Genomic DNA, 25,351 nt, shown 5'->3' with positions numbered 1-25,351 from the left:
GAGGATTGCAAATGTTACACCCGTCGAATCATAGAATAGTTACAGCACAGAAGGAGGTCATTCGGCCCCTAAACCCCGTACCGGCTCTTTGTAAGAGCAATCCAGTTAGTCACATTCCCCTGCTTTTTTCCCGCAGCCCTGCAAATTTTTTCTCGTCAAATGTTTATCGAATTCCTTTTCGAAAGCCGCAATCGAATCGGCATCTGCCACCCTTTCAGGCAGTGCATTCTAGATCATAACTACTCGCTGCGTAAAAAAGTTTTTCCTCACGTCGCCTTTAGTTCTTTTGCCAATCACCTTAAATCTGTGTCCTCTGGGTTCTCGACCCTTCTGCCAATGGGAATAGTTTTTTTATATTTACTTTATCTAAACCCTTCATGATTTTGAACACTTCTGTCAAATCTCCTCTTAACCATCTCTGCTTGAAGAAGCTTCTCCAGTCTCTCCACATGACTGAAGTCCCTCATCCCTGAAACCATTCCAGTAATTCTTTTCTGCACCCTCTCTAAGGCCTTGACATCCGTCCTAAAGTGCAGTGCCCAGAATTGGACACAATACTCCAGTTGTGGCCGAACCAGTGAATTATAAAGGTTCAACATAACTTCCTTGCTTTGTGCTGTATGCCTCTATTTATAAAGCCCAGGATTCCGTATGCTTTTCTACCGCTTTCTCAAGCTGTCCTGCCACCTTCAACAGAGACCAAAATGGTAACCTGTGTGTGGAGGTGGAAGATGTGGGTATGGTTCTTAATGTATACTCTGCGTCTGTCTTCACAAGAGAGGGGGATGATGCAGAGATTGTAGTTGAGGAGGAAGAGTGTGAAATATTGGATGAAATGTATCCCAGGCTGCTAAGAGAAGCAAGGGAGCAAGTAATGGAGGCTCTGACCATCATTTTCCAATCCTCCCTGGCTACAGGCGTGGTGCCGGAGGATTGGAGGACTGCTAATGTTGTACCATTGTTTAAAAAGGGAGAAAGGGATAGACTGAGTAAATACAGGCCAGTCAGCCTTGCCTCAATGGTGGGCAAATTATTGGAATCAATTCTGAAGGACAGCATAAATTGTCATTTAGAAAGACACAGAGTAATCAAGGACAGTCAGCATGGATTTGTCAAGGGAAGGTTGTGTCTGACTAACTTGATTGAATTTTTTGAGGAGGTAACAAGGAGGGTCGATGAGAGTAGTGATTTGATGTAGTCTACATGGATTTTAGCAAGGCTTTTGACAAGGTCCCACATGGCAGACTGGTCAAAAAAGTAAAAGCCCATGGGATCCAAGGGAAAGTGGCTAGTTGGATCCAAAATTGGCTCAGTGGCAGGAAGCAAAGGGTAATGGTCGACGGAAGGCTGTTTCCAGTGGGGTCCACAAGACTCAGTACTAGGTCCCTTGCTTTTTGTGATATATATTAATGATTTGGACGAATGTGGGAGGCTTGATCAAGAAGTTTGCAGATGATACAAAAAGTGGCCATGTGGTTGATAGTGAGGAGGAAAGCTGTCAGGAGAAAAATATCAATGGACTGGTCAGGTGGGCAGAAAAATGGCAAATGGAATCCAGAGAAGTGTGTGGTAATGCATTTGGGGAGGGCAAACAAGGCAAGGCAGTACACAATAAATGGGAGGATACTGAGAGGTGTGGAGGAATTGAGGGACCTTGGAGAGCATGTCGACAGATCCCTGAAGGTAGCAGGACAGGTTGATAAGGTGGTTAAAAAGGCATACGGGATACTTTCCTTTATTAGCTGAGGCATAGAATATAAGAGCAGGAGGTTATGCTAGAACTGTATAAAACATTGGTTAGACCACTGCTTGAGTACTGCGTACAGTTCTGGTCACCACATTACAGGAAAGATGTGATTGCACTAGAGAGGGTACAGAGGAGATTTACGAGGATATTGCCAGGGTTGGAGAATTTTAGCTATGAGGAAAGATTGGACGGGCTGGGGTTGTTTTCATTGGAACAGAGGAGGCTGAGGGGAGATTTAATTGAGGTACATAAAATTATGACGGGACTAGATAGAGTGAATAGGGATGACCTATTTCCCTTAGCAGAGAGGTCAGTGACCAGGGGGCATAGATTTGAAGTAATTGGTGGATGGGAGCTGAGGAAAATATTTTTCACCCAGATGGTGGTTGGGGTCTGGAACTCACTGCCTGAAAGGGTGGTAGAGGCAGAAACCCTTAACTCATTGAAAAAGTAGCTGAATGATCACTTGAAGTGCAGTAACCTACAGGGCTACGGACCAAGTGCTGGAAAGTAGGATTAAGCTGGATCGCTCTTTTTTGGCTGGCACGGACACAATGGGCTGAATGGCCTCCATCTGTGCCGTAACTTTCTATGATTCAAAGATCTGTGCACATATACCCCCAGGTCTCTCTGTTCCTGCACCCCTTTAGAATTGTACTATTTAGTTTATATTGCCTCTCCTCGTTCTTCCTGCCAAAATGTATCACTTCGCACTTCTGTGTTAAATTTCATCTGCCATTGTCTGCCCATTCCAACAGCCTGTCTATGTCCTCTTGAAGCCTATCACTGTTTACTACACTTCCAAGTTCTGTGTCATCTGCAAATTTTGAAATTGTGCCCTGTACGTCCAAGTCCAAGTCATTAATATATATCAAAAAAAGCAGTGGTCCGAGTACCGACCCCTGGGGAACACCACTGTATACCTTCCTCTAGTCCGAAAAGCAACTGCTTTCCACTACTCTCTGTTTCCTGTCACCTCGCCAATTTCGTATCCATGCTGCCACCTTTTATTCCATGGACTTTAATTTTGCTGACCAGCCTATTATGTGGCACTTTATCAAATGTCATTTGAAAGTCCAATACACAACATCAACCGCATTGCCCTCATCAACCCTCTGTTACCTCATCAAAAAACTCAATCAAGTTAATTAAACATGATTTGGCTTTAACAAATCTGTGCTGGCTTTCCTTAATTAATCCATGCTTGTCCAAGTGACTATTCAAAAAAGTGGAGATGGATAAACTTGGTAACTACAGGCTAAACAGTCTAACGTCAGTGGTGGGAAAACTACTGGAGACCATTGTCAGGGACAGAATTAATTCTCACTTGGAGAGGTATGGGTTAATAAGGGACAGGCAGCACAGATTTGTTAAAGGCAAATCGTGTTTGACTATCCTGATTGAGTTCTTTGATGAAGTGACAGAGAGGATTGACGGAGGGAGTGCAGTTGATGTTATATATATGGACTTTCAAAAGGCATTGGATAAATATCACATAACGGACTTATTTGGAAAGTAGAAGAACATGGTATTAAAAGGTCTGTGGTAACTTGGGTACATAATTGGCTAAGGGATAGGAGGCAGAGAGTAGTGGTGAACAGATGTTTTTCTGACTGGAGGGAAGCAGTCCTCAAATAATTGGCAAAAGAACTAGAGGGGAAATTAGGAGAAATATTTTCCCTGTGACACTTAAGGTATCAAGGTCCTCAGACACTGCCTATTTCTCTATTGTGTTCTGAACTACTGGATCACTCAAAGGCTCTTTCGACTGGCATGTGCATGGTCCTGTCTGTGTGGCTCCTTGTAGCTGAGTTGTGGTACTGTAGTTGCAGCTTCCAGGACTTGTATATTATAGAACGGATCGGCTTATGTGATTGGTGCTGAACTTTTCCTGTTTATACTGCGCATACTCAGTTACTACAAAGTTGTGTTGTATTCTGACATACCCCTTACGGGCCAACAATAGCTCCCAGCTTGCCCACAGCCAGAATCAAAATTGCAGACTTAAGCCATGTGTCGATGATGACCTTCTGGCTTTGCATGGAGGCACCCAGGCCCCTACCTCCTGAGGAAGGTTTTAGTGCCCCTGACAGCGAACATAGTATTGGAGTCAACCTGGTAGGTAAAGAGGCTTCATTTTCCTTCAAGTTTTCGTAGATGTCCAAACTCATGCGCGCAGTCCTCTGATCCAGTTACCCATCCTTCCAGCTGAAATTGGGACTCTGGGATTGGGGAGGGGAGGGACATAATGAAGGAAACTAATTCAAGACCTTGCCCTTGTCTCTCGTAGGACAAAGATCTGTACCTCCTCGATGACCCCCTAGCTGCCGTGGATGCACATGTGGCCAGTCACCTCTGGGATAATTGTATTATGGGAATTTTGAAACATAAGACCATAATCCTTTGTACACATCGGACAGAGTTTTTGGATAAGGCTGACATGGTAGTGCTGCTGGATAATGGACTGCTTGTACAAGCAGGTGAGTGAATGGCTTAGTGGGTAAGTGCACCACGAACTGGTACTGAGCTGTAAGAGTCCCAGGTCGAGTCCCTGGTCAAGTCCCCGGTCTGTGATGCGTCAGCTAATCGCATTAGGGGCACTGTCAGGGAGGGGAAAGTTTGTGTATTGACGTGCGGTAAGGACACAATCAAGCTTGACTGTGATACCCATTAGAATCAATTTGTCTGCTGCCCCTCACGGTCCAGATTCACACATGAAGAACAACCATTTGGGTAAGGTTTCAGAGGGTACACATTGTCAATGGAATTATGGCACAGTGTCTTCAGTGGAGAGGAAAGGGGAGAAATTTGGGAAAATAAAGCAGGCAAGTGTCCTTCACAACTGGACTGATGCTGTTTGATGTGCCAGTAGAAAGGGCCTCTCTCCAAACAGAAACCTGTTGGAGCTCCAGAACACTGACACAGTACTGGGGGCATCATGGAATGAAGGTTCACTTCTTCTTTGTAAGGAGATAGCAAAGACCAAATGCTGCTATTGGGGGAGTGAGGGGGAACTGAGCGATATCACTGGGCTACGCTTGCCTACTTCCTGTTGGTGATCCCAGATTAATATCAGGACAGGGAAATGGCTCCTCGGCCCCCAAGTTTCCCTCGTTGACCTGGTTTCTTGTTTGACCTCTTTTCGTCTTTGCATGTGCAGGTACCCCTGATCAAATCCTACCCATGGTGGAAGCTTACCCCAGTACCAAAAAAAAGACTTCAAAAAAGAAAGCTACAGGTAAGTGAACCCCACTGCCAAGCACAAGAGAACCCTGCTAACAAAAGGAATCAACACTTGGGGAGGTGCCCCCAGACACACAGATAAAGGCACCCAAAAGTATCCCAATGGCACTGTGTGCTTATGCAACATGAACCTGAGCTTGGATTGACAGGCACATGTTCTACACTATAATTCCAATTGTGAGCTTCAGGTCAGCTGTGCCTTCTCCGAGAAAGGAGGAGATTGGGAATGCGAACAGCCATCTTGTCTTCCCTCACTGTCTGGTTATGGGCAGAGGATAAGCTGAAGGGCACAGTGAAGGAGTAAAACACGCAGATGGCTCATTTGGTAAATTCATCATCTGGTATGGTACTGAGCCATTTGGGCCAGCCTGTGCTGAGTTACCTGGTCTCAGGTGATAAAGGTCTTACAGTTGGTCTTAGCACCCATGGGCTAGCGAGGGAGAAGAAGTTGGTAATGCTGCTTGCAATCTGTCCCACAACTAGGCGGGTGAGGGAGGGATGACAGGTTGCCTTCTTACCCTCTCCCCCAGAGTGGAATACTACACTCTGCACCCACATCCAAGAAGGGAAAGGATTCCTCACAACTGCACTGGATGAATCACAACATCAAATGTCCTTGACATTCAAACCTGCACCATCAGGTCATTGTGACAAACTGCATGGTCTCATCACTGTACAAGGGTAGATGTGAGGAGGAATAGAATTGTTTGTAAATACATGTTTGAATACTTTGTGTTTTATATAATTTTAACACTGGCAGTATAAGGCTTGGAGATGGGTTTGGCTCCAGTTCAAAAAGCTTTTGGAAGGTAAGCTTTGTTCTTAACTTCCAAGTTCTTCTAATGTGTCAACTTCAGACAATGTGAAGAGCAGCTGAAGGCATGGTCTCCAATGGTGGGGTGAAGTGAGGCATTGGGAGACTAGGAGCCAATGTCGATCAGCGGACAGGGTTGATGGATGAATGCGACAGTGCAGGATAAGGTATGGGCAGCAAAGTTTTGGATGAGCTCAAATTTACGGAGCATGGAGGATAGGAAGCCAGCTCGGAAAGCACTGGAATAGTTGTCTGGAGGTGACAAAGGCATGGATGAGAGTTTCTGCAGCAGATGGGCTGAGGTAGGAGCAGAGGCAGAGGCAGAGGCAGGTGATGTTAGAGGTGGAAGTAGGCGGTCTTTGTGATGGGGAGGATATGGGTTTGGAAATTCAACTTGGGGTGAAACAGGATGCCGAGGGTGCTAATAGTTTGGTTCAGTGGCAGGGCAGGGGATAGAGACAGCGTGAGTTTATGGAATTTGTGGTGGTGCCAAAGATGATGGATTTCATCTTTCCAGTGTTTAGCTGGAGGAGGGAAATACGGGTCATCCAAGAATGGATATCGAACAAGCAGTCTGATGGCACTGACGCAATGAGGGGTCGTGAGAGGTGATGGAGAGGTCGACCTTGGTGTCATTGGCATGTATGTGGAAGCTGAGCCCAGTCTGTGAATGATGTCATCAAGAGGCAGCATAAAGATGATGAGGAAGGGGCCAAGGATGATTCTTGGGGGACTCCAGAGCTAACGGGCTAGGCGTAGGTGGAGAAGCTAATGCTAAAGATGCTCAGGCTATGATCAGATGTGTAAGAGAGGACCCAAGCAAGGGCAGTCTTTTCAAGCTGGACAGTGGAGAAGTGTTGGAGGAGGAAGGTGTGATCGAGAGTGTCAAAGGCTGCAGGGAGGACAAGGAGGAATGATGTACTCTGGTTACAGTCACAGAGAATGCAGCTCATGACTTTGGTTAGAGCAGCTTCAGTGCTGTGAAAGGGACAGAACAGTTTCTTAAGGAGGGGATGATGATGATAAGTTTTAAAAGAGAGGGGATCACTGCCAGAGGAGAGGGAGCCATTTACAATTTCAGCTCGTTTGGGAACAAGGAAGGGAAATTGGGTGATCAGGAATTTAGTGGGAATGGGGTTGAGAGAGCAGATGGTGGGTCTGATGGGTGAGATGAGATGGGAGAGAAACTGGAGAGATGAGAGTTCAAAGCTAGGCTCTGAGGTATTGGGTAATGGAATTACTGTGAACTCGAAGAATTGGAAATTCACTGTGCACTCCAAGACAATGAAAGGAAAATTGGGCATTTAAGCCTCTGGCATGTAGGACTTGAGGTTTGAACCACAACAGAGCAGGGAAACCGAGACTGATCTTGAGGAACTGAACCAAAAGTTTGTACTGGAAAGGGTTTCAGACTGGTGGGGGTAAAAGACGGTGTAACCGAAAAAGATCAGGCTGTTTACTGCTGTCATTGCACCAAAACCTGTGCTGTTCCCTGTGTGTCTAAGTTAATCATTACTTAATGTCTGTGAATAAAAGTAGTTGGGCATTTGGGAAGCTGAGTCTTGCTTGATGTGTGGTGCTGATATTACCGTCCACTGGAGTGGCTTAGAGAGAAGTGCAGATGGCACAGGCGAGCTAGGATTGTGCGAGTCCTGAATAGTACAGGACTTCTGGGGCAGAAAACCTAGTGTCTGCAGTTTCTGGCTTGTAGGGGATTTGAGATACAACTATAGGAAGTGCAGCTTGACCATTGAAGGAGAGAGCAGCTCATGAAAATATCCAACATTTTCATCACACTGGTGGGAGTTAATTGTGCAAAATCCATGTTCCGTCATAGTCATTAAAGCAGCATTGGTTTATAGTGGCTTTTTTAAAAATTGAGAGACATCATTAAAAAGCGGGACTGACCATACGGAATCCATAGTTTGGAACCACCCTTCAAATACATGTGATGCATGCAGTGCAGGGGAACGCCCTGTATCTGAAGGTCCTGGCTTGTTGCTGAATTTTTTAAATTGAGAAACCTCAGAGGATCATAGTGCAGGGCAGTGCCAAGGCAGAAAAGAGCAGGAGAGAAGATGTATTAATTAGTGACTAGCTTGACACTAAGCTTAGGATTTAAATGCCTGAAGATTGGAGGAGGAAGGGAAGACTGAGGGAGCTGAAGAGTTTTAAGCTCCTGGGAAAGAATGAGTTACAGTAGGTGGTAATGTGTTGGGTCTTGGTTTCATCACCAAGAAAAAAGAACAAAAACTGCTGGGCCTGGGATTGAAAAGTAGATTGCTGTCTCCTTCTTCTCCCCCAGGCACAGGCTAGTTTGCGTTAAATACAAACCAATGAAATTAAAAGTCCAAGTGCGCAACAGAGAACATGTTTCATGGTGGAGGGAATTGGTTTGGAGGTGACAGCGGGGTAGGAGAATGTGACTTGTGTGGGTTTTGATCTTGGATTAGCATTTGAGATGCACATCTGTGCTTCCACTGCTCACGCTCACCATGTCCGTTTTCTTTGAACTTAGCTAAGGCAAAGAGCTCTGAGGAGGAGGAGGAGGAGGAGGAGAAGAAGCCAGTTGACCCAGCCAGCATGCAGGTCAAACCTGGGGGCGAGGAGGAGAAGAAGGTGGGAGCAGTGGCACTGCGCGTGTACCGGACGTACTGGCTGTCGGTTGGCAAATGGCTGGCATTTTCCGTGCTGTTGTGTCTGTTCATAATGCAAGGTAAAGGGTCTGGTAGACTTGGCCTGAGGAAAGTGTTACACGAAAAGTGTGGTGAAACAGGTGATGGCGAAGCGGTTCATTCCCAGAATTCCCCACACACAAGTGTCTGATCTTGGCTGTGTCCTCGGTGGGAGGTTCTGACTTGGTGGGTAAATGGACTGCTGAACGTGATGCCAAGTCATATAGAATTGGAGGCCCCAGCTTCTATCCTCGGCTTGTGTTGAGTTAGCTGCTTTCATCTAGGGTGGCATTTGGGGCCCAGCAATTGGCCCTGTGGAAGGGGAAAATGAGTTTGGTTCCCTGTGCTGATGCCTATCCAGTAACTCCCTGCTGAAATGTGCATGTGTGCAAGTGAGCACCAGACTGGGCTCAGCTGTGATGTCCCACACTATTCAATAGTCTGCTGATGTTATAACACGTGAGAGCTTACACATGTAGAATGGCCACTTGGGCGAAGTGGCTGTGAATACATTAACAGTCAGCGCCTTCAGGACAGGAAGGAAGAGAACCTTGTTAAGCGTGCGTTCATCGATTGTTTCCCCCCGGCCCCCCCCCCCCCCAGTTCATGTTCTGTGTTCGTGCGATTGGTTGGGGGTTGCAGAGAATTCAGCCCACAGATAGCTTTGTGCTTTCTCTACTAAGATGTTAGGGGGAGAACCTTTGTGCCTCACGACTGGGTGATTTGATTCTCTGTGAGGGGTATCAGTGAAGTTTGAGAGTCTTTGCTGGTTGAGGAGTCCCAACGTCAGTCTTTGCTTACCACAGAGTCTGAAAGATCGGCTTCCTCCAAGTTTTTTCTCCATTGACCCTTGTAGGTCACAGGTGAGGCAGGAGAGTCCGAGAGGTGAGCACAGTATAAAAGGAGAGACCGAGAGTGGGAGGAGAGTCTGAGAGGTGAACGCAGGGTAAATCTAAGGCAAGTCACGGCAGCAGAGCTCGCACCCGTGATATGCTCCTCCTGCACTACGTGGGAAGTCATGGACACGACCAGTGTCCCTGGCGACCATGTGTGCAGGAAGTGTGTCCAGCTGCAGCTACTGGCTAACCGCATTTCGGAGCTGGAGCTGTGGGTGGATTCACTGTGGAGCATCCGCAATGCTGAGACTATCGTGGATAGCACGTTCAGTGAGGTGGTCACACCGCAGGTAAAGATTACGCAGGCAGAAAGGAAATGGGTGACCGCCAGGCAGAGTAAAAGGACTAGGCAGGTAGAGCAGGAGTCCCCTGGGGCCATCTCCCTCTCAAACAGATATACCGCTCTGGATTCTGTTGGGGGAGATCGTTTTTATTTTATTCGTTCATGGGATGTGGGCGTCACTGGTGAGGCCGGCATTTATTGCCCATCCCTAATTGCCCTCGAGAAGGTGGTGGTGAGCTTATCAGGGGAAAGCAGCAAGAGCTAAGTTTGTGGCACCACGGGTGGCTCAGCTGCACAGGAGGGGAGGAAGAAGAGTGGCAGGGCTATAGTGATGGGGGATTCAATTGTAAGGGGAACAGATAGGTGTTTCTGTGGCCACAAACATGACTCCAGGATGGCATGTTGCCTCCCTGGTGCTAGGGTCAAGAATGTTGAGTAGATTGGGACTCCACTCATTGGAGTTCAGAAGAATGAGAGGCGATCTTATTGAAACATATAAGATTGTGAAGGGGCTTGATCGGGTGGATGCGGTAAGGATGTTCCCAAGGATGGGTGAAACTAGAACGAGGGGGCATAATCTTAGAATAAGGGGCTGCTCTTTCAAAACTGAGATGAGGAGAAACTTCTTCACTCAGAGGGCAGCAGGTCTGTGGAATTTGCTGCCCCAGGAAGCTGTGGAAGCTACATCATTAAATAAATTTAAAACAGAAATAGACAGTTTCCTAAAAGTAAAGGGAATTAGGGGTTACGGGGAGCGGGCAGGAAATTGGACATGATTTTAGATTTGAGGTTAGGACCAGATCAGCCATGATCTTATTGAATGGCGGAGCAGGCTCAAGGGGCCGATTGGCCGACTCCTGCTCCTATTTCTTATGTTCTTATGTTCTTATGTTGTGGAGCGGCTGCAGGACATTCTGGAGGGGGAGGGTGAACAGCCAGTCGTCGTGGTCCATATCAGTACCAACGACATAGGTAAAAAATGGGATGAGATCCTGCAAGGTGAATTTAAGGAGTTAGGAGATAAATTAAAAAGCAGGACTTCAAAGGTAGTAATCTCAGGATTACGACCAGTGCCACGTGCGAGTGAGTATAGGAACAGGAGAATAGACAGGATGAATGCGTGGCTGCAGGGATGGTGTAGGAGGGAGGGATTTAGATTCCTGGGACATTAGGACCGGTTCTGGGGAAGGTGGGACCTGTACAAGCGAGACGGGTTACACCCGAGCAGGACCGGGACCATTGTCCTCGCGGGGGTGTTTGCTAGTGCTGTTGGGAAAGGTTTAAACTAGAGTGGCAGGGGGATGGGAACCTGAGCGGGGAGTCAGAAGGGAGTAAAGTTGAGAGCAGCAAGAGAGGGGAAGACCCAGGGGAAATTTACAATACAAATAGTACAAACAGTTGTTCAAGAACAAGTGAAAGGGAAAAACGTAGAGCAGCAGAAAGAAAGTGCACTTTAGACACCACAGATAAAGTGAAAACTAGAAGGTGTAAGGCGATTAACGCAGCATCAAAGCTGAAGGTCAGGCTAGGGTGTGTGGCCCAACTAAGAGTTCTATATACAAATGCACGGAGTATAAGGAATAAATTAAATGAACTACAGGTTCAAATTCAAATTGGAGGGTATGATGTGATAGCTATTACTGAGACTTGGCTGCAGGATGGTCAGGATTGGGAACTAAATATACCAGGTTATAAGGTCTACAGGAGAGACAGGGAAAATGGAAGAGGGGTGGAGTAGCCTTAGTGATCAGAGATGAAATCACTTCAATGATAAAGGAGGATATAACGAGAGGTAAGCAGACAACAGAGACCTTATGGGCTGAATTGAGAAATAGGAAAGAATCTAAGACTATAGTGGGTGTTGTGTATAGGACCCCTGGCAGCAGCTCTGAAGTGCTAGATTGTATAAATGCAGGAGATTAGACAAGCATGTAAGAAAGGCATAGTGGTCTTAATGGGGGACTTTAACCTTCACATAGATTGGGAAAAGCAGACTAGCAACTGTCAGAAAGGTAGTGAATTTCTTGAGTGTGTCCAGGATAGTTTTCTACAGCAGTATGTCTGAGAGGCAACAAGGGGGCAAGCCATACTAGATTTAGTAATGAGTAATGAACCAGATTCGGTTAACGGCTTAACTGTACGCGAACATCTATCCAAAAGCGATCATAACATGATGAAGTTCAATGTAGTGTTTGAAAGGGAAAAAAGTGAGTCAGCTGCTAAGATTCTAGACTTGGGTAAGGCAGACTTCAATGGGATGAGACAGAGACTGTCCACAGTAAACTGGGCAAATCTGTTAATGGGTAAAACGACTGATGATCAGTGGGAAATGTTTAAAGAAACATTTAACGTGATACAGAACCAGTTTATACCCCCGAGGGGCAAGAACTCTACTTGCCAAAAAAAAAGCCATGGACAACTAAAGAGGTAAGTGACAGAATAAGACATAAGGAAAGGGCATACAAAAAGGCAAAAAATGGCACAGATCCTGGCGAATGGGAAAGATACAAAGATCAACAAAGGGTCACAAAACAGATAGTAAGAGCTACAAAAAGAGAGTATGAAAAGAAACTTGCAAGGGATGTCAAAACCAATGTGAAGAACTTTTATAGTTATATTAGGAAAAAGAGGGTGGTCAGGAGCAGTGTTGGCCCCTTAAGAACTGAAATGGGGAAATGGCGGACATGTTGAACGATTACTTTGCGTCAGTATTTACAGTAGGAAAAGAGGATAGCATGCCGGAAATCCCAAGAAAACTAATATTGAATCGGGGACAGGGAATCGATAAAATTAATATAAGTAAAGCAACAGTAATGAAGTAAATAAAAGCACGAAAGAGTGACAAATCCCCAGGACCAGATGGTTTCCATCCCAGGGTTTTAAAGGAAGCAGGTGAGCACATTGCAGATGCCCTAATTATAATCTTTCAAAGTTCTCCAGATTCAGGAACTGTCCCTCTAGATTGGAAAATTGCACATGTCACTCTGCTTTTTAAGAAAGGAGAGAGAGGGAAACCAGAGAATTATAGACCAGTTAGCCTAACATCTGTTGTGGGGAAAATGCTGGAGTCTATAATTAAGGATAGGGTGACTAACTGAAAATTCTCGAGGTGTTCAATCAGAGAGAGCCAGCATGGATTTGTGAAAGGTAGGTCATGCCTGACAAACCTGATTGAATTTTTTGAAGAGGTGACTAAAGTAGTGGACAGTAATGTCAATGGATGTTATTTATATGGACTTCCAGAAGGCATTTGATAAGGTCCCACATAAGAGACTGTTCGCTAAGATAGAAGCCCATGGAATCGAGGGAAAAGTACGGACTTGGTTAGGAAGTTGGCTGAGCGAAAGGCGACAGAGAGTAGGGATAATGGGTAGGTACTCACATTGGCAGGATGTGACTAGTGGAGTCTCGCAGGGATCTGTCTTGGGGCCTCAATCATTCACAATATTTATTAACGACTTAAATGAAGGCATAGAAAGTCTCATATCGAAGTTTGCCGATGACACAAAGATTGGTGGCATTGTAAGCAGTGTAGATGAAAACATAAAATTACAAAGGGATATTGATAGATTAGGTGAATGGGCAAAACTGTGGCAAATGGAATTGAATGTCGACAAATGTGAGGTCATCCACTTTGGATCAAAAAAGGATAGAACAGGGTACTTTCTAAATGGTAAAAAGTTAAAAACAGTGGATGTCCAAAGGGATTTAGGGGTTCAGGTGCATAGATCATTGAAGTGTCATGAACAGGTGCAGAAAATAAGCAATAAGGCGAATGGAATCCTGGCCTTTTATATCCAGAGGACTGGAGTACAAGGGGGCAGAAGTTATGATGCAGCTATGCAAAACCCTGGTTAGACCGCACCTGGAGTACTGTGAGCAGTTCTGGGCACCGCACCTTCAGAAAGACATATTGGCCTTGGAGGGAGTGCAGCGTCGGTTGATACCCGGACTTCAAGGGTTAAGTTACAAGGAGAGATTATACAAATTGGGGTTGTATTCTCTGGAGTTTCGAAGGTTAAGGGGTGATCTGATCGAAATTTATAAGATATTAAGGGGAACGGATACGATGGATAGAGAGAAACTATTTCCGCTGGTTGGGGATTCTAGGAGCAGGGGGCACAGTGTAAAAATTAGAGCCAGACCTTTCAAGAGTGCGATTAGAAAACATTTCAACACACAGAGGTGGTAGAAGTTTGGAACTCTCTTCCGCAAACGGCAATTGATACTAGCTCAATTGCTAAATTTAAATGTGAGATAGATAGCTTTTTGGCAACCAAAAGGTATTCGGGGATATGGGCCAAAGGCAGGTATATGGAGTTAGATCACAGATCAGCCATGCTCTTATCAAATGGCGGAGCAGGCACAAGGGGCTGAATGGCCAACTCCTGTTCTGATGTTCCGACTTGCAACAAGTGAGGGTAGATGGGTAAATTCCCCATGTGGCCTGCCAGGACCATGCTGATCCGTTTCTCCAAGAATAACAATCATGGCTTGGGGACGGTGGCCATGTATTCATTATGCAAAGGTAATTTCTTGAATCTGTTCCTTTCTTCCTACCTGCGGCACGACAGTCAAGATCAGCATCTCAACATGTACAAGATGGCAACAGCTTCCTGGCACTGTATGGTATACCACGTCTCAAATAGTCCGAGGTACTTCCAGATATAATGTCTCAAGTTTCCTTCCTCCGCAGCATCCCGTAATTTGTCCGACTGGTGGCTCTCCCATTGGATTTCCCACTTAGAACACGAGAACAATGGGTCCACACCAAGTAACCATTCAAAATCACTTTACACACGTTTCACACGGTAAGCCCCATTCTCAATATTGGTGTGTGTCGTATTGGAAACATACCTCCCAGTGTCTGGATTGATACAGGAGGAATGTATCCCCCAGTGTCTGGATTGATACAGGAGGAATGTATCCCCCAGTGTCTGGATTGATACAGGAGGAATGTATCCCCCAGTGTCTGGATTGATACAGGAGGAATGTACCTCCCAGTGTCTGGAATGATACATGAGGAATGTACCCCCCAGTGTCTGGATTGACACAGGAGGAATGTACCCCCAGTGTCTGGATTGATACAGGAGGAATGTACCCCCCAGTGTCTGGATTGATACAGGAGGAATGAATCCCCCAGTGTCTGGATTGATACAGGAGGAATGTATCCCCCAGTGTCTGGATTGATACAGGAGGAATGTATCCCCCAGTGTCTGGATTGATACAGGAGGAATGTACCCCCCAGTGTCTGCATTGATCCAGGAGGAATGTATCCCCCAGTGTCTGGATTGAGACAGGAGGAATGTACCCCCCAGTGTCTGCATTGATACAGGAGGAATGTACCCCCCAGTGTCTGCATTGATACAGGAGGAATGTACCCCCCAGTGTCTGGATTGAGACAGGAGGAATGTACCCCCCAGTGTCTGGATTGAGACAGGAGGAATGTACTCCCCAGTGTCTGGAATGATACAGGAGGAATGTACCCCCCAGTGTCTGGAATGATACAGGAGCAATGTACCCCCCAGTGTCTGGAATAATACAGGAGCAATGGACCCCCCCGTGTCTGGATTGATACAGGAGGAATGTACCTCCCAGTGTCTGGATTGATACAGGAGGAATGTACCTCCCAGTGTCTGGATTGATACAGGAGGAATGTATCCCCCAGTGTCTGGATTGAACAGGAGGAATGTATCCCCCAGTGTCTGGATTGAACAGGAGGAATGTATCCCCCAGTGTCTGGAATGATACAGGAGGAATGTATCCCCCCAGTGTCTGGAATGATACAGGAGGAATGTATCCCCCCAGTGTCTGGAATGATACAGGAGGAATGTATCCCCCCAGTGTCTGGAATGATAAAGGAGGAATGTACCCCCCAGTGTCTGGATTGAAACAGGAGGAATGTACCCCCCAGTGTCTGGATTGAAACAGGAGGAATGTACCCCCCAGTGTCTGGATTGATACAGGAGGAATGTATCCCCCAGTGTCTGGATTGATACAGGAGGAATGTATCCCCCAGTGTCTGGCTTGATATAGGAGGAATGTACCCCCCAGTGTCTGGATTGATACAGGAGGAATGTACCCCCCAGTGTCTGGATTGATACAGGAGGAATGTACCCCCCAGTGTCTGGATTGATACAGGAGGAATGCACCCCCCAGTGTCTGGATTGATACAGGAGGAATGTACCCCCCAGTGTCTGGATTGATACAGGAGGAATGTACCCCCCAGTGTCTGGATTGATACAGGAGGAATGTACCCCCAGTGTCTGGAATGATACAGGAGGAATGTATCCCCCAGTGTCTGGATTGATACACGAGGAATGTAGCCCCCAGTGTCTGGTTTGAAGACGAGGAATGTATCCCCCAGTGTCTCGTATGATATAGGAGGAATGTACCCCCCAGTGTCTGGAATGATACAGGAGTAATGTGCCAAAAAGTGTCTGGAATGATACGGGAGGAATGTGCCCCCCAGTGTCTGGAATGATACGGGAGTAATGTGCCCCCCAGTGTCCGGATTGATACAGGAGGAATGTACCCCCCAGTGTCTGCATTGATACAGGTGGAATGTACCCCCCAGTGTCTGCATTGATACAGGAGGAATGTACCCCCCAGTGTCTGGATTGAGACAGGAGGAATGTACCCCCCAGTGTCTGGATTGAGACAGGAGGAATGTACCCCCCAGTGTCTGGAATGATACAGGAGGAATGTACCCCCCAGTGTCTGGAATGACACAGGAGCAATGTACCCCCCAGTGTCTGGAATGATACAGGAGCAATGTACCCCCCAGTGTCTGGAATAATACAGGAGCAATGGACCCCCCAGTGTCTGGATTGATACAGGAGGAATGTACCTCCCAGTGTCTGGATTGATACAGGAGGAATGTACCCCCCAGTGTCTGGATTGATACAGGAGCAATGTACCCCCCAGTGTCTGGAATAATACAGGAGGAATAGACCCCCCAGTGTCTGGATTGATACAGGAGGAATGTACCCCCCAGTGTCTGGATTGATACAGGAGGAATGTACCCCCCAGTGTCTGGATTGATACAGGAGGAATGTATCCCCCAGTGTCTGGATTGAAACAGGAGGAATGTACCCCCCAGTGTCTGGATTGATACAGGAGGAATGTGTCCCCCAGTGTCTGGATTGATACAGGAGGAATGTACCCCCCAGTGTCTGGATTGATACACGAGGAATGTATCCCCCCAGTGTCTGGATTGATACAGGAGGAATGTGTCCCCCAGTGTCTGGATTGATACAGGAGGAATGTGTCCCCCAGTGTCTGGATTGATACAGGAGGAATGTACCCCCCAGTGTCTGGATTGATACACGAGGAATGTAGCCCCCAGTGTCTGGTTTGAAGAGGAGGAATGTATCCCCCAGTGTCTCGTATGATATAGGAGGAATGTGCCCCCCAGTGTCTGGAATGATACAGGAGTAATGCACCCCCCCAGTGTCTGGATTGATACAGGAGGAATGTACCCCCCAGTGTCTGGATTGATACAGGAGGAATGTACCCCCCAGTGTCTGGATTGATACAGGAGGAATGTACCCCCAGTGTCTGGAATGATACAGGAGGAATGTATCCCCCAGTGTCTGGATTGATACACGAGGAATGTAGCCCCCAGTGTCTGGTTTGAAGAGGAGGAATGTATCCCCCAGTGTCTCGTATGATATCGGAGGAATGTGCCCCCCAGTGTCTGGAATGATACAGGAGTAATGCACCCCCCCAGTGTCTGGATTGATACAGGAGGAATGTACCCCCCAGTGTCTGGATTGATACAGGAGGAATGTACCCCCAGTGTCTGGAATGATACAGGAGGAATGTATCCCCCAGTGTCTGGATTGATACACGAGGAATGTAGCCCCCAGTGTCTGGTTTGATACAGGAGGAATGTACCCCCCAGTGTCTGGATTGAAACAGGAGGAATGTACCCCCCAGTGTCTGGATTGATACAGGAGGAATGTGTCCCCCAGTGTCTGGATTGATACAGGAGGAATGTACCCCCCAGTGTCTGGATTGATACAGGAGCAATGTACCCCCCAGTGTCTGGAATAATACAGGAGCAATAGACCCCCCAGTGTCTGGATTGATACAGGAGGAATGTACCCCCCTGTGTCTGGATTGATACAGGAGGAATGTACCCCCCAGTGTCTGGATTGATACAGGAGGAATGTATCCCCCAGTGTCTGGATTGAAACAGGAGGAATGTACCCCCCAGTGTCTGGATTGATACAGGAGGAATGTACCCCCCAGTGTCTGGATTGATACAGGAGGAATGCACCCCCCCAGTGTCTGGATTGATACAGGAGGAATGTACCCCCCAGTGTCTGGATTGATACAGGAGGAATGTACCCCCCAGTGTCTGGATTGATACAGGAGGAATGTACCCCCAGTGTCTGGAATGATACAGGAGGAATGTATCCCCCAGTGTCTGGATTGATACACGAGGAATGTAGCCCCCAGTGTCTGGTTTGAATACGAGGAATGTATCCCCCAGTGTCTCGTATGATATAGGAGGAATGTACCCCCCAGTGTCTGGAATGATACAGGAGTAATGTGCCAAAAAGTGTCTGGAATGATACGGGAGGAATGTGCCCCCCAGTGTCTGGAATGATACGGGAGTAATGTACCCCCCAGTGTCTGGATTGAGACAGGAGGAATGTACCCCCCAGTGTCTGGATTGAGACAGGAGGAATGTACCCCCCAGTGTCTGGAATGATACAGGAGGAATGTACCCCCCAGTGTCTGGAATGATACAGGAGCAATGTACCCCCCAGTGTCTGGAATAATACAGGAGCAATGGACCCCCCAGTGTCTGGATTGATACAGGAGGAATGCACCTCCCAGTGTCTGGATTGATACAGGAGGAATGTACCCCCCAGTGTCTGGATTGATGCAGGAGCAATGTACCCCCCAGTGTCTGGAATAATACAGGAGCAATAGACCCCCCAGTGTCTGGATTGATACAGGAGGAATGTACCCCCCAGTGTCTGGATTGATACAGGAGGAATGCACCCCCCAGTGTCTGGATTGATACAGGAGGAATGTATCCCCCAGTGTCTGGATTGAAACAGGAGGAATGTACCCCCCAGTGTCTGGATTGATACAGGAGGAATGTGTCCCCCAGTGTCTGGATTGATACAGGAGGAATGTACCCCCCAGTGTCTGGATTGATACACGAGGAATGTATCCCCCCAGTGTCTGGATTGAAACAGGAGGAATGTACCCCCCAGTGTCTGGATTGATACAGGAGGAATGTGTCCCCCAGTGTCTGGATTGATACAGGAGGAATGTACCCCCCAGTGTCTGGATTGATACACGAGGAATGTAGCCCCCAGTGTCTGGTTTGAAGAGGAGGAATGTAACCCCCAGTGTCTCGTATGATATAGGAGGAATGTGCCCCCCAGTGTCTGGAATGATACGGGAGGAATGTGCCCCCCAGTGTCTGGAATGATACGGGAGTAATGTGCCCCCCAGTGTCTGGAATGATACAGGATGAATGTACCCCCCAGTGTCTGGATTGATACAGGAGGAATGTATCCCCCAGTGTCTGGATTGATACAGGAGGAATGTATCCCCCAGTGTCTGGATTGATACAGGAGGAATGTATCCCCCAGTGTCTGGATTGATACCGGAGGAATGTATCCCCCAGTGTCTGGCTTGATACCGGAGGAATGTATCCCCCAGTGTCTGGCTTGATACAGGAGGAATGTATCCCCCAGTGTCTGGATTGATATGGGAGGAATGGGCCCCCCAGTGTCTGGATTGAGACAGGAGGAATGTACCCCCCAGTGTCTGGCTTGACACAGGAGGAATGTATCCCCCAGTGTCTGGATTGATACAGGAGGAATGTACCCCCCAGTCTCTGGATTGAGACAGAAGGAATGTACCCCCCAGTGTCTGGATTGATGCACGAGGAATGTACTCCCCAGTGCCTGGATTGACACAGGAGGAATGTATCCCCCGGTGTCTGGATTGATACAGGAGGAATGTGCCCCCCAGTGTCTGGAATGATACAGGAGAAATGTATCCCCCAGTGTCTGGATTGATACAGGAGGAATATAACCCCCAGTGTCTGGATTGATACAGGAGGAATGTGCCCCCCAGTGTCTGGATTGACACAGGAGGAGTGTATCCCCCAGTGTCTGGATTGATGCACGAGGAATGTCGCCCCCAGTGTCTGGATCGAGACAGGAGGAATGTGCCCCCCAGTGTCTGGATTGACACGGGAGAAATGTGCCCCCCAGTGTCTGGAATGATACGGGAGTAATGTGCCCCCCAGTGTCTGGAATGATACGGGATTAATGTGCCCCCCAGTGTCTGGATTGATACAGGAGGAATGTACCCCCCAGTGTCTGGATTGATATGGGAGGAATGGGCCCCCCAGTGTCTGCTTGATACAGGAGGAATGTATCCCCCAGTGTCTGGATTGATACAGGAGGAATGTACCCCTCAGTGTCTGGATTGATGCAGGAGGAATGTATCCCCCAGTGTCTGGATTGATACTGGAGGAATGTATCCCCCAGTGTCTGGATTGATACTGGAGGAATGTATCCCCCAGTGTCTGGATTGATACTGGAGGAATGTATCCCCCAGTGTCTGGATTGATACAGGAGGAATGTATCCCCCAGTGTCTGGATTGATCCAGGAGGAATGTATCCCCCAATGTCTGGATTGATACAGGAGGAATGTATCCCCCAGTGTCTGGATTGATACAAGAGGAATGGATCCTCCAGTGTCTGGATTGATACAGGAGGAATGTACCCCCCAGTGTCTGGCTTGAGACAGGAGGAATGTATCCCCCAGTGTCTGGCTTGAGACAGGAGGAATGTATCCCCCAGTGTCTGGCTTGAGACAGGAGGAATATATCCCCCAGTGTCTGGCTTGAGACAGGAGGAATGTATCCCCCAGTGTCTGGCTTGAGACAGGAGGAATGTATCCCCCAGTGTCTGGCTTGAGACAGGAGGAATGTATCCCCCAGTGTCTGGCTTGAGACAGGAGGAATGTACCCCTCAGTGTCTGGATTGATACAGGAGGAATGTATCCCCCAGTGTCTGGATTGATACAGGAGGAATGTATCCCCCAGTGTCTGGCTTGAGACAGGATGAATGTATCCCCCGGTGTCTGGCTTGAGACAGGAGGAATGTATCCCCCAGTGTCTGGCTTGATGCAGGAGGAATGTATCCCCCAGTGTCTGTATTGATACAGGAGGATTGTATCCCCCAGTGTCTGGAATGATACAGGAGGAATGTACCCCCCAGTGTCTGGATTGATGCAGGAGGAATGTACCCCCCAGTGTCTGGAATGATACAGGAGGAATGTACCCCCCAGTGTCTGGATTGATACAGGAGGAATGTATCCCCCAGTGTCTGGATTGATACAGGAGGAATGTATCCCCCAGTGTCTGGATTGATGCAGAAGGAATGTATCCCCCAGTGTCTGGATTGATACAGGAGGAATGCATCCCCCAGTGTCTGGATTGATACAGGAGGAATGTATCCCCCAGTGTCTGGATTGATACAGGAGGAATGTATCCCCCAGTGTCTGGATTGAGAAAGGAGGAATGTACCCCCCAGTGTCCGGATTGAGACAGGAGGAATGTATCCCCCAGTGTCTGGATTGATACAGGAGGAATGTATCCCCCAGTGTCTGGATTGATCCAGGAGGAATGTATCCCCCAGTGTCTGGCTTGATACAGGAGGAATGTATCCCCCTGCATCTGGAATGGTACAGGAGGAATGTATCCCACAGTGTCTGGAATGATACAGGAGGAATGTACCCCCCAGTGTCTGGAATGATACGGGAGTAATGTGCCCCCCGGTGTCTGGATTGATACACGAGGAATGTATCCCCCAGTGTCTGGATTGAGACAGGAGGAATGTACCCCCCAGTGTCTGGATGGATACGGGAGACATGTGCCACCCAGTGTCTGGAATGATAAGTGAGAAATGTGCCCCCCAGTGTCTGGAATGATATGGGAGTAATGTGCCCCCCAGTGTCTGGCTTGAGACAGGAGGAATGTATCCCCCAGTGTCTGGCTTGAGACAGTAGGAATGTATCCCCCAGTGTCTGGCTTGATACAGGAGCAATGCATCCCCCAGTGTCTGGCTTGATGCAGGAGGAATGTATCCCCCAGTGTCTGGATTGATACAGGAGGAATGTCTCCCCCAGTGTCTGGATTGATACAGGAGGAATGTATCCCCCAGTGTCTGGCTTGAGACAGGAGGAATGTATCCCCCAGTGTCTGGCTTGATACAGGAGGAATGTATCCCCCAGTGTCTGGCTTGATACAGGAGGAATGTATCCCCCAGTGTCTGGCTTGATGCAGGAGGAATGTATCCCCCAGTGTCTGGCTTGATACAGGAGGAATGTATCCCCCAGTGTCTGGCTTGATACAGGAGGAATGTATCCCACAGTGTCTGGAATGATACAGGAGGAATGTACCCCCCAGTGTCTGGATTGATCCAGGAGGAATGTATCCCACAGTGTCTGGAATGATACAGGAGGAATGTACCCCCCAGTGTCTGGATTGATACACGAGGAATGTTCCCCCCAGTGTCTGGTTTGAACAGGAGGAATGTATTCCCCAGTGTCTGGATTGATACAGGAGGAATGTATCCCCCAGTGTCTGGCTTGAGACAGGAGGAATGTATCCCCCAGTGTCTGGCTTGATACAGGAGGAATGTATCCCCCAGTGTCTGGCTTGATACAGAAGGAATGTATCCCCCAGTGTCTGGATTGATACAGGAGGAATGTATCCCCCAGTGTCTGGATTGATCCAGGAGGAATGTATCCCCCAGTGTCTGGCTTGAGACAGGAGGAATGTATCCCCCAGTGTCTGGATTGATACAGGAGGAATGTATCCCCCAGTGTCTGGATTGATCCAGGAGGAATGTATCCCCCAGTGTCTGGCTTGAGACAGGAGGAATGTATCCCCCAGTGTCTGGATTGATACAGGAGGAATGTATCCCCCAGTGTCTGGATTGAGACAGGAGGAATGTATCCCTCAGTGTCTGGATTGAGACAGGAGGAATGTATCCCCAAGTGTCTGGATTGATACAGGAGGAATGTATCCCCCAGTGTCTGGATTGATACAGGAGGAATGTATCCCCCAGTGTCTGGATTGATACAGGAGGAATGTATCCCCCAGTGTCTGGATTGATACAGGAGGAATGTATCCCCCAGTGTCTGGATTGATACAGGAGGAATGTATCCCCCAGTGTCTGGCTTGATACAGGAGGAATGTACCCCCCAGTGTCTGGCTTGATACAGGAGGAATGTACCCCCCAGTGTCTGGATTGATACAGGAGGAATGTACCCCCCAGTGTCTGGATTGATACAGGAGGAATGTATCCCCCAGTGTCTGGATTGAGACAGGAGGAATGTATCCCCCAGTGTCTGGATTGACACAGGAGGAATGTGCCCCCCAGTGTTTGGATTGACGCAGGAGGAATGTGCCCCCCAGTGTCTGGATTGAGACGGGAGGAATGTGCCCCCCAGTGTCTGGATTGATCCGCGAGGAATGTATCGCCCAGTGTCTGGATTGATACAGGAGGAATGTCCCCCCCAGTGTCTGGATTGATACGCGAGGAATGTACCCCCCAGTGTCTGGATTGATACAGGAGGAATGTACCCCCCAGTGTCTGGATTGATACAGGAGGAATGTATCCCCCAGTGTCTGGATTGATACAGGAGGAATGTACCCCCCTGTGTCTGGATTGATACAGGAGGAATGTATCCCCCAGTGTCTTGATTGATACAGAAGGAATGGACCCCCCAGTGTCTGGATTGATACAGGAGGAATGTACCCCCCAGTGTCTGGATTGATACGCGAGGAATGTCTCCCCCAGTGTCTGGAATGATACAGGAGGAAGGTACCCCCCAGTGTCTGGATTGAGACAGGAGGAATGTACCCCCCAGTGTCTGGATTGAGACAGGAGGAATGTATTCCCCATTGTCTGGATTGATACAGGAGGAATGTATCCCCCAGTGTCTGGATTGATACAGGAGGAATGTATCCCCCAGTGTCTGGCTTGATACAGGAGGAATGTATCCCCCAGCATCTGGAATGGTACAGGAGGAATGTATCCCACAGTGTCTGGAATGATACAGGAGGAATGTACCCCCCAGTGTCTGGAATGATACGGGAGTAATGTGCCCCCCGGTGTCTGGATTGATATACGAGGAATGTCTCCCCCAGTGTCTGGATTGAGACAGGAGGAATGTCCCCCCCAGTGTCTGGATGGATACAGGAGACATGTGCCCCCCAGTGTCTGGAATGATATGGGAGTAATGTGCCCCCCAGTGTCTGGCTTGAGACAGGAGGAATGTATCCCCCAGTGTCTGGCTTGAGACAGGAGGAATGTATCCCCCAGTGTCTGGCTTGATACAGGAGCAATGTATCCCCCAGTGTCTGGCTTGATACAGGAGGAATGTATCCCCCAGTGTCTGGATTGATACAGGAGGAATGTATCCCCCAGTGTCTGGATTGATACAGGAGGAATGTATCCCCCAGTGTCTGGCTTGAGACAGGAGGAATGTATCCCCCAGTGTCTGGCTTGAGACAGGAGGAATGTATCCCCCAGTGTCTGGCTTGAGACAGGAGGAATGTATCCCCCAGTGTCTGGCTTGATACAGGAGGAATGTATCCCCCAGTGTCTGGCTTGACGCAGGAGGAATGTATCCCCCAGTGTCTGGCTTGACACAGGAGGAATGTATCCCCCAGTGTCTGGCTTGATACAGGAGGAATGTATCCCACAGTGTCTGGAATGATACAGGAGGAATGTACCCCCCAGTGTCTGGATTGATCCAGGAGGAATGTTTCCCACAGTGTCTGGAATGATACAGGAGGAATGTACCCCCCAGTGTCTGGATTGATACAGGAGGAATGTATCCCCCAGTGTCTGGCTTGATACAGGAGGAATGTATCCCCCAGTGTCTGGATTGATACAGGAGGAATGTATCCCCCAGTGTCTGGATTGATACAGGAGGAATGTATCCCCCAGTGTCTGGATTGATACAGGAGGAATGTATCCCCCAGTGTCTGGATTGATACAGGAGGAATGTATCCCCCAGTGTCTGGCTTGAGACAGGAGGAATGTATCCCCCATTGTCTGGCTTGAGACAGGAGGAATGTATCCCCCAGTGTCTGGCTTGAGACAGGAGGAATGTATCCCCCAGTGTCTGGCTTGATACAGGAGGAATGTATCCCCCAGTGTCTGGATTGATACAGGAGGAATGTACCCCCCAGTGTCTGGATTGATACAGGAGGAATGTATCCCCCAGTGTCTGGATTGACACAGGAGGAATGTGCCCCCCAGTGTCTGGATTGACACGGGAGGAATGTGCCCCCCAGTGTCTGGATTGAGACGGGAGGAATGTGCCCCCCAGTGTCTGGATTGATACGGGAGAAATGTGCCCCCCAGTGTCTGGAATGATACGGGAGTAATGTGCCCCCCAGTGTCTGGAATAATACGGGAGTAATGTGCCCCCCAGTGTCTGGATTGATCCGCGAGGAATGGATCCCCCAGTGTCTGGATTGATACAGGAGGAATGTACCCCCCAGTGTCTGGATTGATACGCGAGGAATGTATCCCCCAGTGTCTGGATTGATACAGGAGGAATGTACCCCCCAGTGTCTGGATTGATACAGGAGGAATGTATCCCCCAGTGTCTGGATTGAGACAGGAG

At 48.2% G+C, this 25,351-nt stretch overlaps 1 protein-coding gene across 1 annotated transcript in view; it reads left to right on the top strand.

Annotated features, from left to right (window-relative positions):
- Nucleotides 1-25,351, top strand: part of abcc10 (ATP-binding cassette, sub-family C (CFTR/MRP), member 10) — a 403,237-nt gene that overhangs the window by 67,302 nt on the left and 310,584 nt on the right. The window contains exons 10-13 of the mRNA XM_067977164.1: nucleotides 4,038-4,227; nucleotides 4,908-4,985; nucleotides 8,323-8,520; nucleotides 14,355-14,469. Of these exons, the coding sequence (XP_067833265.1) occupies nucleotides 4,038-4,227; nucleotides 4,908-4,985; nucleotides 8,323-8,520; nucleotides 14,355-14,469 (581 nt within the window). The remainder of the gene's footprint in view (nucleotides 1-4,037; nucleotides 4,228-4,907; nucleotides 4,986-8,322; nucleotides 8,521-14,354; nucleotides 14,470-25,351) is intronic.

The sequence above is a fragment of the Heptranchias perlo genome, unplaced genomic scaffold (genome assembly GCF_035084215.1).
Source record: "Heptranchias perlo isolate sHepPer1 unplaced genomic scaffold, sHepPer1.hap1 HAP1_SCAFFOLD_131, whole genome shotgun sequence".
Lineage (NCBI taxonomy): Eukaryota > Metazoa > Chordata > Chondrichthyes > Hexanchiformes > Hexanchidae > Heptranchias > Heptranchias perlo.
Note: the sequence above shows the minus strand (reverse complement) of the source record. Positions and strands in the feature narration are given on the sequence as shown.